This window comes from Heteronotia binoei, chromosome 21, assembly GCF_032191835.1.
Source record: "Heteronotia binoei isolate CCM8104 ecotype False Entrance Well chromosome 21, APGP_CSIRO_Hbin_v1, whole genome shotgun sequence".
NCBI classification, from domain to species: Eukaryota; Metazoa; Chordata; class Lepidosauria; order Squamata; family Gekkonidae; genus Heteronotia; species Heteronotia binoei.
Window position 1 is genome coordinate 143,727,798 of NC_083243.1, and position 14,702 is coordinate 143,742,499.

Below are 14,702 nucleotides of genomic sequence, written 5' to 3' on the forward strand. Positions count from 1 at the left end.
TTCAGAGCACTCTGCAAAACAGGATGAAACTGTTCACATTCATAAGGGCAGGAAGTATTGTCCTTATTCTGAATTGGCTTCATAGCATTGTTAAATATGTAGCTAACTAACTGTTGCTATAGCAGCATAGCCATTACATTTACTAAGTCAAGTAAGCTTCAGTTTAACCAAGAACACAACTAAAAGAAATTATACCAAAGCAGCAGTTGGTTCAGGAATGAAGAGGAGTAAGAAGGCGTCTTGCTGATAGGTAGATCAGCTCCTCCCCCCACCCAGCACTTTACTCTGAAAAACAAAAATAGGAGAACACAAAGTTTCCAGTGCAGTGGTCTGTTTCTGATGATGGCCAGGTTCCTGAAATTACTTTGTTCATATATTATACTTAATTTTTTTAGATTTTGTTTTGTTCAGTCTAGACACTTTATGCTTAACAGCAACACTGAGGCTCCTTATTTGTAATATCTTATATATCGTTATACATGACTTGGCATCCAGTCTTTTAACCATTATTTCTGAGACACACATGGTATACAAACAAATGGAACAATACTTTCTTCTCCCCTTTGCTTAAAAGACTTCTGTCCTGGTTTTGTTTCAGGACACTAAAGAGGTAGGCTATGCAGAGAAGGATGGGCTTAGTTGACTAGCGTGAGGAAAAGTAAGCAGGATTGCATCTGGGAGACACTCAGCAAGAGAGGGGGAAACCTCAGGCATTCAGCAAAGAGCTATATATGCATATATGCATGCACACCTATAAAATACTGCTCAAACAATATGATTTTAATTCAAGCTTAATATTTGGGTGTTCTTTCATCAAGTAAAATAATTTTTCTGTGGCATTTGCAAATCTCTTTAAATTGTGATTCTTATACTATAAATGTATATTAGGTTTCCCCTGATTGCAATTATATATGTTGCTATTTAACGTTATAGGCTTGCCTTGGCTTGGTGTACACTGTGTATGTGGACAACCTGAATGTCTCATTGGAAAGCCTGATTGCAAATCTTTGTTCATGCTTTGTCCCTGCTGCTGGAGGGTCACAGGTAAGCGGGGAGGGATATTTATCCAGTTAACTTAATTTTTGAAGAAAGTAAAACATAAATTCTTCAAATATTTTGATTTAATAAAAGACCATAGTTCAACTGAGTCTGTCCCAGTGGCCCTTCTTCTAAAGACAGCAAGAATTCCTTTCCACAATAAGGTCAAAGGGTTAATTTGTCACTGCAGTTGCCTTTATGAGGCACAGTATCAAGCCAGGAACTTTTCAGAGTTCAGCCTTTTTATGACTAGTGCTTTAAAGTGTGTGTGTGTGTATATATATAAAATTTGGTTTGCCTATGGTATGGTTGCTTTTACTGAGTCCTTGAATTTTGATGGATGTAGTTCAGTATTTTGTATTTTTGGTTTCCTGGAGTTTCTGTGATATTTGTACATTCCTGTTTGTTGCACAAAGATATTGAAACTAGAGATGTAGGAAAATTGCTATAGGTTAATGCTGTGCTGCATATTGGTAATTTGGAGCATATGATTAAATGCCTGTGCAGAACTCACATTTTTAAGTCTGGTCTGTGTCAGAAGATGCCATTCATGTGGCAGCCAGATCACAGTAAATTCAGAAGCAGGGCATGATAGACAAACCAAATGCTTTTACACACCCTGCCTCATTGATTTGAATGTGCTCTATTGACAGTAGATTGAAGTTTATTGCCAAGATGGAAAAGTGTCGGGTGCTCCTTGACACTGTACTTTAGGTCTTACTCTTCACCCTGTCAAATTCTCAGATCACTTTACCATGTACTTAAACTCCTAACTCCTTTCCTTATTTTAATTTACTGGCTTCCTTTATTTTAATTTACCAACCTTACTGTAATTGGACAGACCTTTCAAATATTTAATATGCAACCTCAGATTCCTTTCTGTCCTTCTAATTGTTCACTTTCCCATGCTGCCAGGACTGCCTGGTTTTCTTTCTGGAATGGGCAGGTTCATTCTCATTCGTTTTCCTTCTATGTCCAAGTCTTTGAAACAGAGTCCTCCAATGTCCTGGAGATGCTTATGTCCTCACTGATATCTAGTTAAAATTATTGCTTTTGTTCCCTTCCCTGTTTGCACACACATCCTGATGATGGTTATTTTGTTAATATTTACATATTTTTGCATAGGAGTCCCAAATTTTACCTGACTTGGTAACCATTATTCCATAATGTTCCTTCCTTCCCTCTTGGAAAGGAGACATGCATAGCACCCTGCCAGAAGTAAGAAATTAATGACGGAAATGCAGGGCCTTTTTTATGCAGAAAAAGCCCCACAGGAACTCATTTGCATATTAGGCCACACCCCCTGACATCACCATTGTTTCACACAGGGATTTTTCTGTAGAAAAAGCCCAGCAGAAACTCATTTGCATATTAGGGTGCACACCCCTGACGCCAAGCCCGCTGGAACTGCATTTCTGTGCGTTCTTGCTCAAAAAAAGCCCTGCTGAAATGTATATGACTTAAATGAGCTGATTAATAAATAATTGGTGCTTGAGAAAAGTCCTAAAAAGTTACTCTGGAATGAGATGAATACTTTATCAGAATTCAAGGGGAAAGCACAAAAATGTGTTCCTCTATGTGTTCCTCTCAGGGTTTTTGGAGGGGGTATTTTACATAATGCTGGGCATCTGAGACACAGGCAAGTCCTTGTTCAGTAGATGAGTCCAGTTGCAAGAATTTAATTTATGGTTGCTGTAAATTAGTTCATGAACAGTAGATAAAGTATGGTATTAAAAAGTTAAAAAGTTTAATGTAATATTTATTTGACAATATATTCAAAACTATTACATAAACAATAAATGGGGTATTAAAATATTTTTCTACAGAAGCTATTTTCTCTGGGAGCAGGAGACAGGCAGCTGATACAAACGCCTTTACATGATAGTCTTCCTGTTACTGGGACTAGTGTGGCCCTGCTGTTTCAGCAATTGGGTATGTCAGTTTTTTTACTGTTACATTTGTATATATATATATATATTGTCTAAATGTGTGAAATGCTTGCACAAATAGTTCTACAAATATGCAAGTGTTCTCTTTTTTTGGGGGAACGCATATATGTTTAGGAGAAACCACAGTGGTGTAATGGTTAGTGTTGGCCCAGGACTGTGGAGACTGAATTTTAAGTTCTTACTCTGCCATGATGTTTACTAGGGAAGGACATGAACTGGGAAAATGAAGGTTCATTGGAGTTTAAGGCTTGGAGTTTTCATGAACCCTGAACCTTCAACAAACTTCTTCATTGGATGAACCAGTTTGTGGCTCATCCAGATCAGGAGTTTGGCTCCATCCCAAGTGAGCTCTGAAGACATTTTAATACCTTGGGAGCCCACCTCTGGGTTGGGCTGGCCCATCTGAGTTCCAAGAGCAAGCTCTGAAGGCTTTTATAGGCCTTATATATGCCCTTGTATAGGCAGACTCCATCCGGAGGTGGGCTCTGAAAGTTTCTAAAAACCTTCAGAACACATGCCCAACTCATTTGAACTCCAAGAGCAAGCTCCAAAGACTTTTAAAGGCCTTTGGAGCTCACTCTCAGAGTTCAGTCAGGCTGGCTGACCCAGTGGTGGGCTCTGAAGGCATTTAAATGCCTTCAGAGCTCACTTCCAGTTGGGTGGTAAACTGCAATTTGTTACGTTGATCTTGTAGTTGCAGATTCTTGGATGGTCTAAGGATTGCAGTGTTTCACATATGGGATATCGCTCCTCCTCATCCTCAGGGTCGGTCTCTTTGATCAATCCATCTGGGGAGGGCCCTGTCCCTGGGGGACTTCCCCAGTCTTTCTGGCCCTGTGAAAGGAGAAAGATGGTCTCACAGGCACTCCGTGAGAGCACAACGATCCACAACAACAAAGGGGAGTATCAGCTAAATGGGTCAGATGGATACTATAGTCAAATTCATAAAAAGCCTCCATGACTATCAGCATGGTTGCAATTTCTTTAATGCCTCTCCACTATGAAGGTCACACATCAGAACAACCAAAGCAGTTTCTGTCTCAAAGGCAGGTTGAAAGCTGGATTGAAATGAATCATAATAATCAGTTCTTTCCAGTAAAGCCTAGAATCTTACTTGTCATAGGTTTTTTCAAAAAGAGGACTGTTCGCCACCACCTAATAATTTGGTTCACTGGGTTCAAAGATGGCTTCATAGCAGGGGCATCACAACCATCTCCTTCATAGTGCTTGGAAGCAGCCCCACCTTTAAGGAAGCGTTTATGGTCTCTTAGACCCACCCTGGCAGCTCTCTTCACTCAGTTCAGGGGTGTCAAACTCATTTGTTATGAGCGCTGGATCCAACATAAAATGAGATCTAGTTGGGCCAGGCCATGTATGTCATAAAATGTAATGCCAGGTAGTGGAGATATAAACTTTATAAAGGACACAGACAAACACAATTATTTTTTAAAAAAAAATAAAATAAAACATGCTTAAAACATTAGCCCTTTTGCAGTATTTTGTTTATTTAACCATCTTTGATAACTGACACCACTTGCTCTGAATTATTGCATCAAAATCTGGAGACAATGGCTCTGTTTGCCCCCTTATCACCCCTGGCTCCCATCAGTTCCCTCCCTGAAAAGCAGAGACCCAGACACACTCTCCCAGTTGAAAGACATGGGAACATATATGGTGCTTATAAAATTTAGTATGCACCACCTGATTTTAAACAAACCATTAACAAAGGAGGCCAAATTTAGGAGAGATGCCTAGTGTACTCTATCATAGCCAATTAATGGTTCTACTTCTGTTACAGATTGCTTTCAAATGTTAAAATAAACCTTATGCAGGAATGAAAGACTAGAACATTTTGAAACCAGTCTGTCAGACAATATGAGTACATCCCCAAACCATGGAAAATGCATGTAAGTGGTTGGAGTTGGAAAACTAGCTACCCTCAAGTCATAATACTTGACAAAGCAAATTGTAAAGTATCATTATATGAAGCCATGCTCTGGAATGTTTGGAAAAATTCTTGGCAGTTGTTCCCTTTTGCATTATTCCTCTTCCCTGATTGTCAACTAGCACGGACAAGTTCATCCCTGCTTTACACTGGTGTTTTCCTTGGATTCATTCAACAAATTGCATATAATTTAGAACCACGGAATACAAGTGATGCAGCATTGATAGTGAAATTTAGGAAATCTCATGAGAGGATGGATGAAGAAAAGAGTAAAAGACTTACAAGCAACATGGTGAGAAAGGAAAGCTGAATATTGTTACTCAAATGTAATTTCACAAAACTCTGTGTTCTGTTCTAAACTCAGAATAGCATCCATAAGGAGATCTCACTATAGTCTGTTGATGGTTGTAGAAATGGGTTGGATCAGAATTCAAGAATATGCTTTTTTATTGACTCTGGCTAGTCTAGCAGATCTACTGGACATAGGATTGGATTCAACAATAAGTGCAAGGATTGCATATCTGAAGAAGTATGCTTGCAGAAGAATGCTTATACCTTGAATAAGAACATAAGAGAAGCCATGTTGGATCAGGCCAATGGCCCATCCAGTCCAACACTCTGTGTCACACAGTGGCCAAATATATACACACACACACACACTGTGGCTAATAACCACTGATGGACCTCTGCTCCATATTTTTATCTAAACCCCTCTTGAAGGTGGCTATGCTTGTGGCCGCCACCACCTCCTGTGGCAGTGAATTCCACATGTTAATCACCCTTTGGGTGAAGAAGTACTTCCTTTTTTTCCATTTTAACCTGTCTGCAAACTTTGTTGGTCTTAAAGGTGCAACTGAATTCAAACTTTGTTCTACTGCCTCGGACCAACACAGCTGCCCACATGGATATATTTTTCTCTTGTTCACTCCTCCCCAGCAGATGTTTCTAACTTTAGGAAAGTTGATCTCAGGGTCACAAGATCCAAGTGGAGCAATAGCCACACTTCACTGAGGAGGAAGGAATGGGGTAAAATCTTCATTTCCTCCCTGTTTGCCTAATGAGTGGCAATTTTGCCCTTTTCTCCCTCTCAGTATAGCACCATGATCAATATGGCTAATAGTCCACGTGGGTCCTGTGACCCAGGATCAACTTTCTTGGGTTTGGAAAGGACTAGGGAAGTGGAGAGGAAATACCTACATCATTCAACACATTTGGGTGACAAATCCATGATCCAACCCATGCTGTTGCATGTGCTTAAAATTTTCTAATAAACATTATAACAACATGTAGTTTGACAATAATAGAGCTAGAAGGGACCTCCAGGATCATCTAGTCCAACCCCCTGCACAATGCAGGAAATTCACAAATACCTCCCCCTAAATTCATAGGAGTGGCATTGCTGTCAGATGGCCACCCAGCCTCTGTTTCAAAACCTCCAAGGAAGAAGAGTCCACCACCTCCAGAGGAAGCCTGTTCCACTGAGGAACCACTCTGTCAGGAATCATAAAATCATAGAGTTGGAAGGGACCTCAAGGGTCATCTGGTCCAGGGGTCCCCTGTTTCCAAGTGGGCCATGCAGCCGTCTGCCCACCCCCTGCACAGCCTTGTCGTCCCCCCGTGCAGCCTCGCCGTCCCCTGTTTATACCACTTTAAGGCTGGGGAAGGTGCCATGAAGCGCTTTCCAGGCCAACCTCAGCTGATCTAGTCAGCAGGGAAAACTGCGGCAGCAGCGGTGAGCGACCACTGAAACAGCCACGCTGCTGTGGTTTTCCTGGCCGATTGGATCAGCTGATTGGGGGGGGGGAGGTCGATCTGGAAGGCGCTTCACCTTCCCTGGCATTAAAGTGGTAAAAACGGGGCGGTGAGGCTGTGTGGGGGTGGGCGGCAAGGCTGCAGGGGGCGGGGCAGAGGAGGAAGTGGGGGGAGGAGGCAGGGCAGGGTCGGCTGCTGGCTCTGGGGCTGCGGTGGGCTGGCCAGCCCTGGGGCCGGTCCCTGGGACAAAAAAGGTTGGGGGCTTCTGCACTAGAAATATGCTATATGCAACAGTAAAGACACGTCACTTAACTTTACTTTAAAAAAAACTTTTAGTTGCGTTTGTCTGTGTCCTTTAAAAAGTTTATATTTCTGCTACCTAATCTTAAATAGGTACACACATGGCCCGGCCTGACATAGCCCGGTCCGACAAGGTCTCATTTATGTCAGATCCGGCCCTCATAACAAATGAGCTCAACACCCCTGATCTAATGAGTCCCACACCAATGACAGCTGTTATCCAGTCGCAACTCTTTGAATTAAGGTTTCTGAAAAGTTAGATTTCTGGAACCACCAATATCTGGAAATGGTGGTCCACATACATATGCCTGTGATGCATGAATTTTAATATGAAAAACAATAATGTTTTGGTGGATTTTGTTTAATTCAAAATGTAAATGAGATTAATGCAAGAAAGGAAAGGAAGTTGAATTATTCTACAGTGTAGAATGCATTTCTGTTTGTAGACTGCACTGTTAGTTTGATTCTGCTTTTCCCCAGGGCCGGATCTAGGGGGAAGCAGAGGGGGCACTTGCCCTGGGCGCCAAGTGGCCTTGGGTGCCACTGGGGTGGGATGCCGAATTTGGCATAGAGACCATTCTATTCTATGAGCCAATTCTGTTGGGGTGTCATTTTTTTTTATTTTGCCCCCCCCCCCCTCAAAAAACATGTAGATCCGGTCCTGCTTTTCCCCCAAGTCCAAGACACCAAATCACAGTTCAGACAGAACGAAGAGAACATAGCCCAAAGGTGGTTGTAATGCTCTTGGGAAACTGGGCAATGCAGAGAAAATCTGGAGCCTTGGTTAGGAAGCAGGGGGAACATTACAATCTCTTAAGTTGTCTGACAAAGCTCTAGAAAGCTCCCCAACTATGCCTATATAACTTATGCTCATTAGCTTATATTGAAAGCAAGAACTTTCCTTCCAAAAACCTCTGTATTAAATACAAATGTTATCAAATCAAAGGGTTGTGCAGTTTCTTTCCTCCAAGATTATGGAATGTCCCTGTGTTTACCCATAGTTTCCTCAAGCTTTAAAAATTGTCTTAACTTGACTTAGCTTTGTTGAGGTATATTTCCTTTTCAGAACTTGGGAAAAAATAGATTTAAGAAACTGACATGGTGCAACTAACATGAGAATTTAAAAGCACACAAAAAGCTATCTTCTACTGATTCAGACTATCAAGGACTGAGATTCTGTTCATTCTGACTAGCAGTGGCTCTCTATGGTCTTATGTTGTTGTTGTTTTATATCTAGCCTGGTTTTATCCCTGGTCGGAACCCAAAGTGTCAGGCTGAGAACTTTCATATCACCTACTATCTGATCCCTTTAACTGGAGATTATGGGGTTTGAATCTAGGGCCTTCTGCATACATGAGAAGGAAAAGAGGGTTTTGTTTTGTTTTTTGGTGTTCTCCTGATTTTCTTAATGTTTGACCCAATTCTGAATTGAGTTGAGGGGAGCTCAACCATATTTAATTTTAACAAATTGTTCTTGTTTCTGTGCCAAGTATAGAGTTCAACAAAAATATGAATATATCAGTTTTTCATTTAGAGAAATATTGTGCAACAATGAAGTGTAAAAGCCCCCCACCCAGTTTTGGCAAAGATGTAAGGGAGGGCCTCCCTACACTATTCAGGACATGAAGTTCCTGGGCACCATCCTACAGATGGGGGCAGTACTCCAAAGTTGTTTAAGACTTCAGTTATAACAAATGAAATATTGTCATAGAAACCGACTTTTAAAACAAGCCTTATTTTAAGACTGTAATATCTCTGCTTATGATACAGTGACAGGAGGCAGTTTATTATAGCCTAAATCTTTACATTGATATCAGTTGTAAAGACTGTGCTTGAGGAATGCCTATTTTTAAACTTGATTTTATTTAACAAGTCCTTCAAAGTAATCATATTGTCCTGAGTTATTTCTATATCAATTAATAGGCATTTGGATCCTTCTGAAAAACATAGTCGAAATAATAAATTGTGTAGAATCTAAATATCCCATCTATTGCTATTAGTTTATCTAAGGGCTGCTTCTTATTTTATATTTCATTCTATTTGCTGCAACTGTACCCACTGATTCCCATAACAAGCTAAAACATAAGCAACAATTAGACATCCTGAAAATACCTATATACAGGTAGACAAATTAGGAATCCCAGACCATGTGCTAATAAGGATATCTGTACCTGCGTTTTGCTGTGAGAAAGACTAGTGTTCTCATGATGAACACAGTTGCTATCCAGAGGGAATGATGTATTGGTGTGTCACCATTCATTTTCACTTTGAAGAGAGTGCCAGCAGTATGGCCTTCTCTCATCCCTCCTGTGCTTGACTTTGAACAGAAGTCTGAATCTAGATTAGCCGGACATTTGACCCTGAGGAGGGAGAGCTGGAGCTCTACATATGCATTTCTAGGTGTATGTATAGATTTCAGAATGTGACTCCTGCTTAGCTCCTTGGCCAGTGGGATTCTGCAAGGCTGCATCTTGTCCCCTGTGCTACGTGAATGACTTGGTGAGATCATCCAGAGATTTGGGCTGGGTTGTCATCTATATATGGATAGAACTGTTAGTACAAATGACTTTTTACAGCCGTTTTGGTTTTGTTATGGTAATGATAATATGCTAAAAATACACTAGTTGACTCTCTGTTTTACTGTGCATGCTTTTCCTTTCCTTTTTTTTTGTAGTTGTTGCACTATTATATTGTGATGCTGCAGTTTCTGTTGCTGAAACTATTTCCGCTTCCAGTCTTCTGAGGCTGTATATATTATCAAAAGCAAGGGTGTTAAACATGCAGCCTGGGGCCAAATCATTGTCCAGTCATTTCAGAACCTTAGTGGTGATGTGACATTCACTGCTACAAACCATGGTGATGAGTTGGATCCAGATTAAATTCTCCATGAACAGAATGTAATTTTCTTGCCTCTCCCTCCAACTGAAACCCATTGATCCTTATAAAATGGTGATTCTGAGGGATATGCAATTAGCCCACAGAGGAACTGGAGAGGCTGACAAGCACTGGTTTTCTGAGGGCAGTGATGTGAACTGGAAGGGGTGAGATGAGAATGAGGAGGAAGCAATACATTTCCAAATGTAAAGATCAACATACTGATGTGGAGACCACAATTACTGCATTTGAGCCAGCTAATGAATTACTACAAAGTAAAATAGCCAACTTAGAGTGATATCCTAGGCAGAAAAAAATTAAAATTCTGAGTGTTTGCTAAAACATCTGGAGAATCTGGTGAGGGAAATTCTGGAGAAAATCTGGAATTGCCAGCCAATTGTTAATTTGTGTCTCATATATTACAGAGGAGCTTTTGATTGTGTGGATCATGAAAAACTATGGCTGGTTTAAAAGAAATGAGTGTGCCACAGCATCTGATATTTTTGATGCACAACTTATACTTTGGACAAGAGGCTACTGCTAGGATAGAATATGGAGAAACAGAATGACTTCCAATTGACAAAGTGTCAGACAAGGATGCATTTGATCTCCATCCCTTCAGTCTGTATGCAGAACGTATAAGGAAACGTGGATTAGCTTTAGATGAAGTGGAGTGAAAATTGGTGGAAGTGGGGCTTTTTCCTGGGGGAACACACTGTAACAGAGTTTCAGAACATTTTTGTGGAAACAAAATTATTTTAAAATGTTTAAAAGTTCATGAGGGGCGCTGGGGGGGGGGAGCATGATGTCACTTGCGCTTTCACAAAAATATTAAAATATTTTTTAAAAATTAAGTGAGGGGGTGTCCAGTAGTGCCTGTGGGTGAGTGGGGAAGCAGCCAGACAGTATAGGGGATGTTGATCTTGCCAAGGGCAAGGTGCGGGCTGCAAGACTGAGGAGAATCTAGGGCAGTTCAGGCAGGAGAGAGAAATCAACTGCAGCCTACCTGATGGAGGCTTTTCTCTCCTGGCGCTAATGTGCTCCAGCTGCTGCTCCATGCACTGGCTCCCAGGCAAGTGTGGCAGTTACTCAGCCATGCCCCCCCCCCCCGGCCGTCTCCTCTCCTGTGCTAAGGCCTGCATGGCTTTGGCAGGGTGCTGCTTGAGTATTCCTTTGCTTTAAAAAGGGTTCCAGAGGAGATCCGGGAAATTACAGGCCAGTCAGTCTGACTTCAATACCGGGAAAGTTGGTAGAAACCATTATCAAGGACAGAATGAGTAGGCACATTGATGAACACGGGTTATTGAGGAAGACTCAGCATGGGTTCTGCAAGGGAAGATCTTGCCTCACTAACCTGTTACATTTCTTTGAGGGGGTGAACAAACATGTGGACAAAGGCGACCCAATAGATGTTGTTTACCTTGACTTCCAGAAAGCTTTTGATAAAGTTCCTCATCAAAGGCTCCTTAGAAAGCTTGAGAGTCATGGAGTAAAAGGACAGGTCCTCTTGTGGATCAAAAACTGGCTTAGTAATAGGAAGCAGAGAGTGAGTATAAATGGGCAGTCTTCGCAGTGGAGGACGGTAAGCAGTGGGGTGCCGCAGGGCTCGGTACTGGGTCCCATGCTCTTTAACTTGTTCATAAATGATTTAGAGTTGGGAGTGAGCAGTGAAGTGGCCAAGTTTGCGGATGACACTAAATTGTTCAGGGTGGTGAGAACCAGAGAGGATTGTGAGGAACTCCAAAGGGATCTGTTGAGGCTGGGTGAGTGGGCGTCAACGTGGCAGATGCGGTTCAATGTGGCCAAGTGCAAAGTAATGCACATTGGGGCCAAGAATCCCAGCTACAAATACAAGTTGATGGGGTGTGAACTGGCAGAGACTGACCAAGAGAGAGATCTTGGGGTTGTGGTAGATAACTCACTGAAAATGTCAAGACAGTGTGCGTCTGCAATAAAAAAGGCCAACACCATGCTGGGAATTATTAGGAAGGGAATTGAAAACAAATCAGCCAGTATCATAATGCCCCTGTATAAATCGATAGTGCGGTCTCATTTGGAGTACTGTGTGCAGTTCTGGTCGCCGCACCTCAAAAAGGATATTATAGCATTGGAGAAAGTCCAGAGAAGGGCAACTAGAATGATTAAAGGGCTGGAGCACTTTCCCTATGAAGAAAGGTTGAAACGCTTGGGACTCTTTAGCTTGGAGAAACGTCGACTGCGGGGTGACATGATAGAGGTTTACAAGATAATGCATGGGATGGAGAAAGTAGAGAAAGAAGTACTTTTCTCCCTTTCTCACAATACAAGAACTCGTGGGCATTCGATGAAATTGCTGAGCAGAAAGGTTAAAACGGATAAAAGGAAGTACTTCTTCACCCAAAGGGTGATTAACATGTGGAATTCACTGCCACAGGAGGTGGTGGCGGCCACAAGTATAGCCACCTTCAAGAGGGGTTTAGATAAAAATATGGAGCACAGGTCCATCAGTGGCTATTAGCCACAGTGTATGTGTGTATATAAATTTTTTCGCCACTGTGTGACACAGAGTGTTGGACTTGATGGGCCGTTGGCCTGATCCAACATGGCTTCTCTTATGTTCTTATGTTCTTATGGCTCCCCCTACTGCGCCCCAGCACAGTGGGAGCAGAGCCTGAGCTAGTTCTTCCTGGCGGAGCAGCTGCTGCAACTGCCATTTTTACTTTCTGACTTTTGGATTCTCACGGCTTCCGCTGCTCCCTCTTAGTAAGAGCCACTCTGCAATGGTAAGACGTAAGAACTGATCTGCAACGGTGTTAGCAAGCTTCTTCAATTGAGAGACCACTACAAATTTGGGGGAAGCTGTCACCTCTGTGTGTGTGTGTGTGTGTGTGTGTGTGTGTACCACATGAGAACTGAGAATCATGAAAAGGATTTTGAACTATTTTACTGAAGCTACATTGAAAAGTTAAGCAACTGAGAAAAAAAAAGATTGCTCATGAACATCAAGGGATTTATCAGTCAATCCAACTGGAATTTCAACTCCCAATAATTCAGGTTTGGAACTTCAAAATGCAATAAGTCACTCAGGGTGTGCCACTTCAGTCTCTGAAAACTTCTGGCCCAGTTACTGAACTGAACTAGACTGGATGAGCCACAAATCTTCCCAGTTGCATTCTATTATAATCTCAAAAATTCTCTTCTGAAAAATTCTCTTCTTCTCTTGCTTTCAAGAGAAGACACAGAACTGTTAATGTCTGGGAGAGTTCTGGATTCTAAGAATTTGCCAGCAAACAGTATTCTCTATGGGGAAGAAGATTTCAGCTCAATGAAAGAGAAGCCATTTGAACCTTCAGAGAACATCTAACACTCAGAGAAGAAATGCCCAAGGAACTGTCTCCGATTCGGTGCACTCTCAATACATTAGCTGTTTCCTTGAATAAGTGTGAAAGGGGATTTTCCCAGATGTACCTGATTGTCAGTCCAGAAAGATCCTTCTGGTGCCTGTAGAAAAGCTTTAAATGGGTAAACCATTTTTCCCATGACTTCAGGGTCAAAAACACCCCCAGTTCCTTGAGAGGGTTAACCAAAAGGGAGACTGCACCCAAGAAATCAGGAGACTGAGACTGGGAAGGGCAGCCAGGAAGAAGCTATAAAAGATCCTTAAGAATATGTTACTGGCAACCAAGATCAAGTTAATTCATGCCATAGTATTCCTATTAATTGGGGATTGAGGGAGGTTTTCTGATGGAAGTAGGTGAAAGAGATGGAGATATGGTTATACTCAATCCCCATCCAACCTTTATACCATCCCGAAGTATGTCAGTGGTTAGGCTAGGAAGTTAAACCTTCATTGACACTGACGTACAACACCAGGTCTATAAACAATAAGACCACCACGGTGCAGAGTTATATTTCAGTGCAGAATATGGACCTGTCTTGCATGACTGAGATCTAGAACAGAGAGGGTGAAACAGTTGCCTTGTAAGAACATACCCCTCCAGGATTCTTGGACCTCCATGAGTCATGAACTGAAGTGTGGAGGTGGCCATACTTATCCAAGCGGGTTTGCCCTTCAGGACACTCCTCATTCCAAAGATTGCCAGTAATGATTGCGTAGGTCTGGTGTGGGACACTGAGGAATTTGGCTGTTTTTTGGTGTACCGACTGCCTACTTACTGCCCCAGCAAAGAGGTGGTACCTGACTGGGTGCTATCGTTTCTGAGGCTGATAGTTCTGGGGAACTTCAGTGTCTATACTAATGTTCCTACCTCCTCACAGTCTTTGGATCTGGTGTCTTCCATGGAAGCACTAGGCCTCTCCCAGGTTGCTTCAGGTCCCACACACCAAGAACATAAGAGAAGCCATGTTGGATCAGGCCAATGGCCTACCCAGTCCAACGTTCTGTGTCACACAGTGGCCAAATATATATATATATGCATGGGACCCAGTACTGAACCCTGCAGCACCCCGCTGTTTACCGTCCTCCACTGCAAAGACTGCCCATTTATACTCACTCTCTGCTTCCTATTAATTAGCCAGTTTTTGATCCACAAAAGGACCTGTCCTTTTACTCCATGACTCTCGAGCTTACTAAGGAGCCTTTGATGAGGAACTTTATCAAAAGCTTTCTGGAAGTCAAGGTAAAAAACATCTATTGGGTCCCCTTTGTCCACATGTTTGTTCACCCCCCTCAAAGAAATGTAACAGGTTAGTTAGGCAAGATCTTCCCTTACAGAACCCATGCTGAGTCTTCCTCAATAACTTGTGTTCATCAGTGTGCCTACTCATTCTGTCCTTGATAATGGTTTTTACCAACTTTCCCAGTATTGAAGTCAGACTGACTGTCCTGTAATTTCCTGGATCTC

The 14,702-nt window shown here is 42.0% G+C and overlaps 1 protein-coding gene across 1 annotated transcript in view; it reads left to right on the forward strand.

The window, feature by feature from the left end:
* SBF2 (SET binding factor 2) overlaps positions 1–14,702 on the forward strand; it is a 540,115-nt gene that overhangs the window by 250,816 nt on the left and 274,597 nt on the right. The window contains exons 5-6 of the mRNA XM_060263154.1: positions 934–1,044; positions 2,865–2,970. Of these exons, the coding sequence (XP_060119137.1) occupies positions 934–1,044; positions 2,865–2,970 (217 nt within the window). The remainder of the gene's footprint in view (positions 1–933; positions 1,045–2,864; positions 2,971–14,702) is intronic.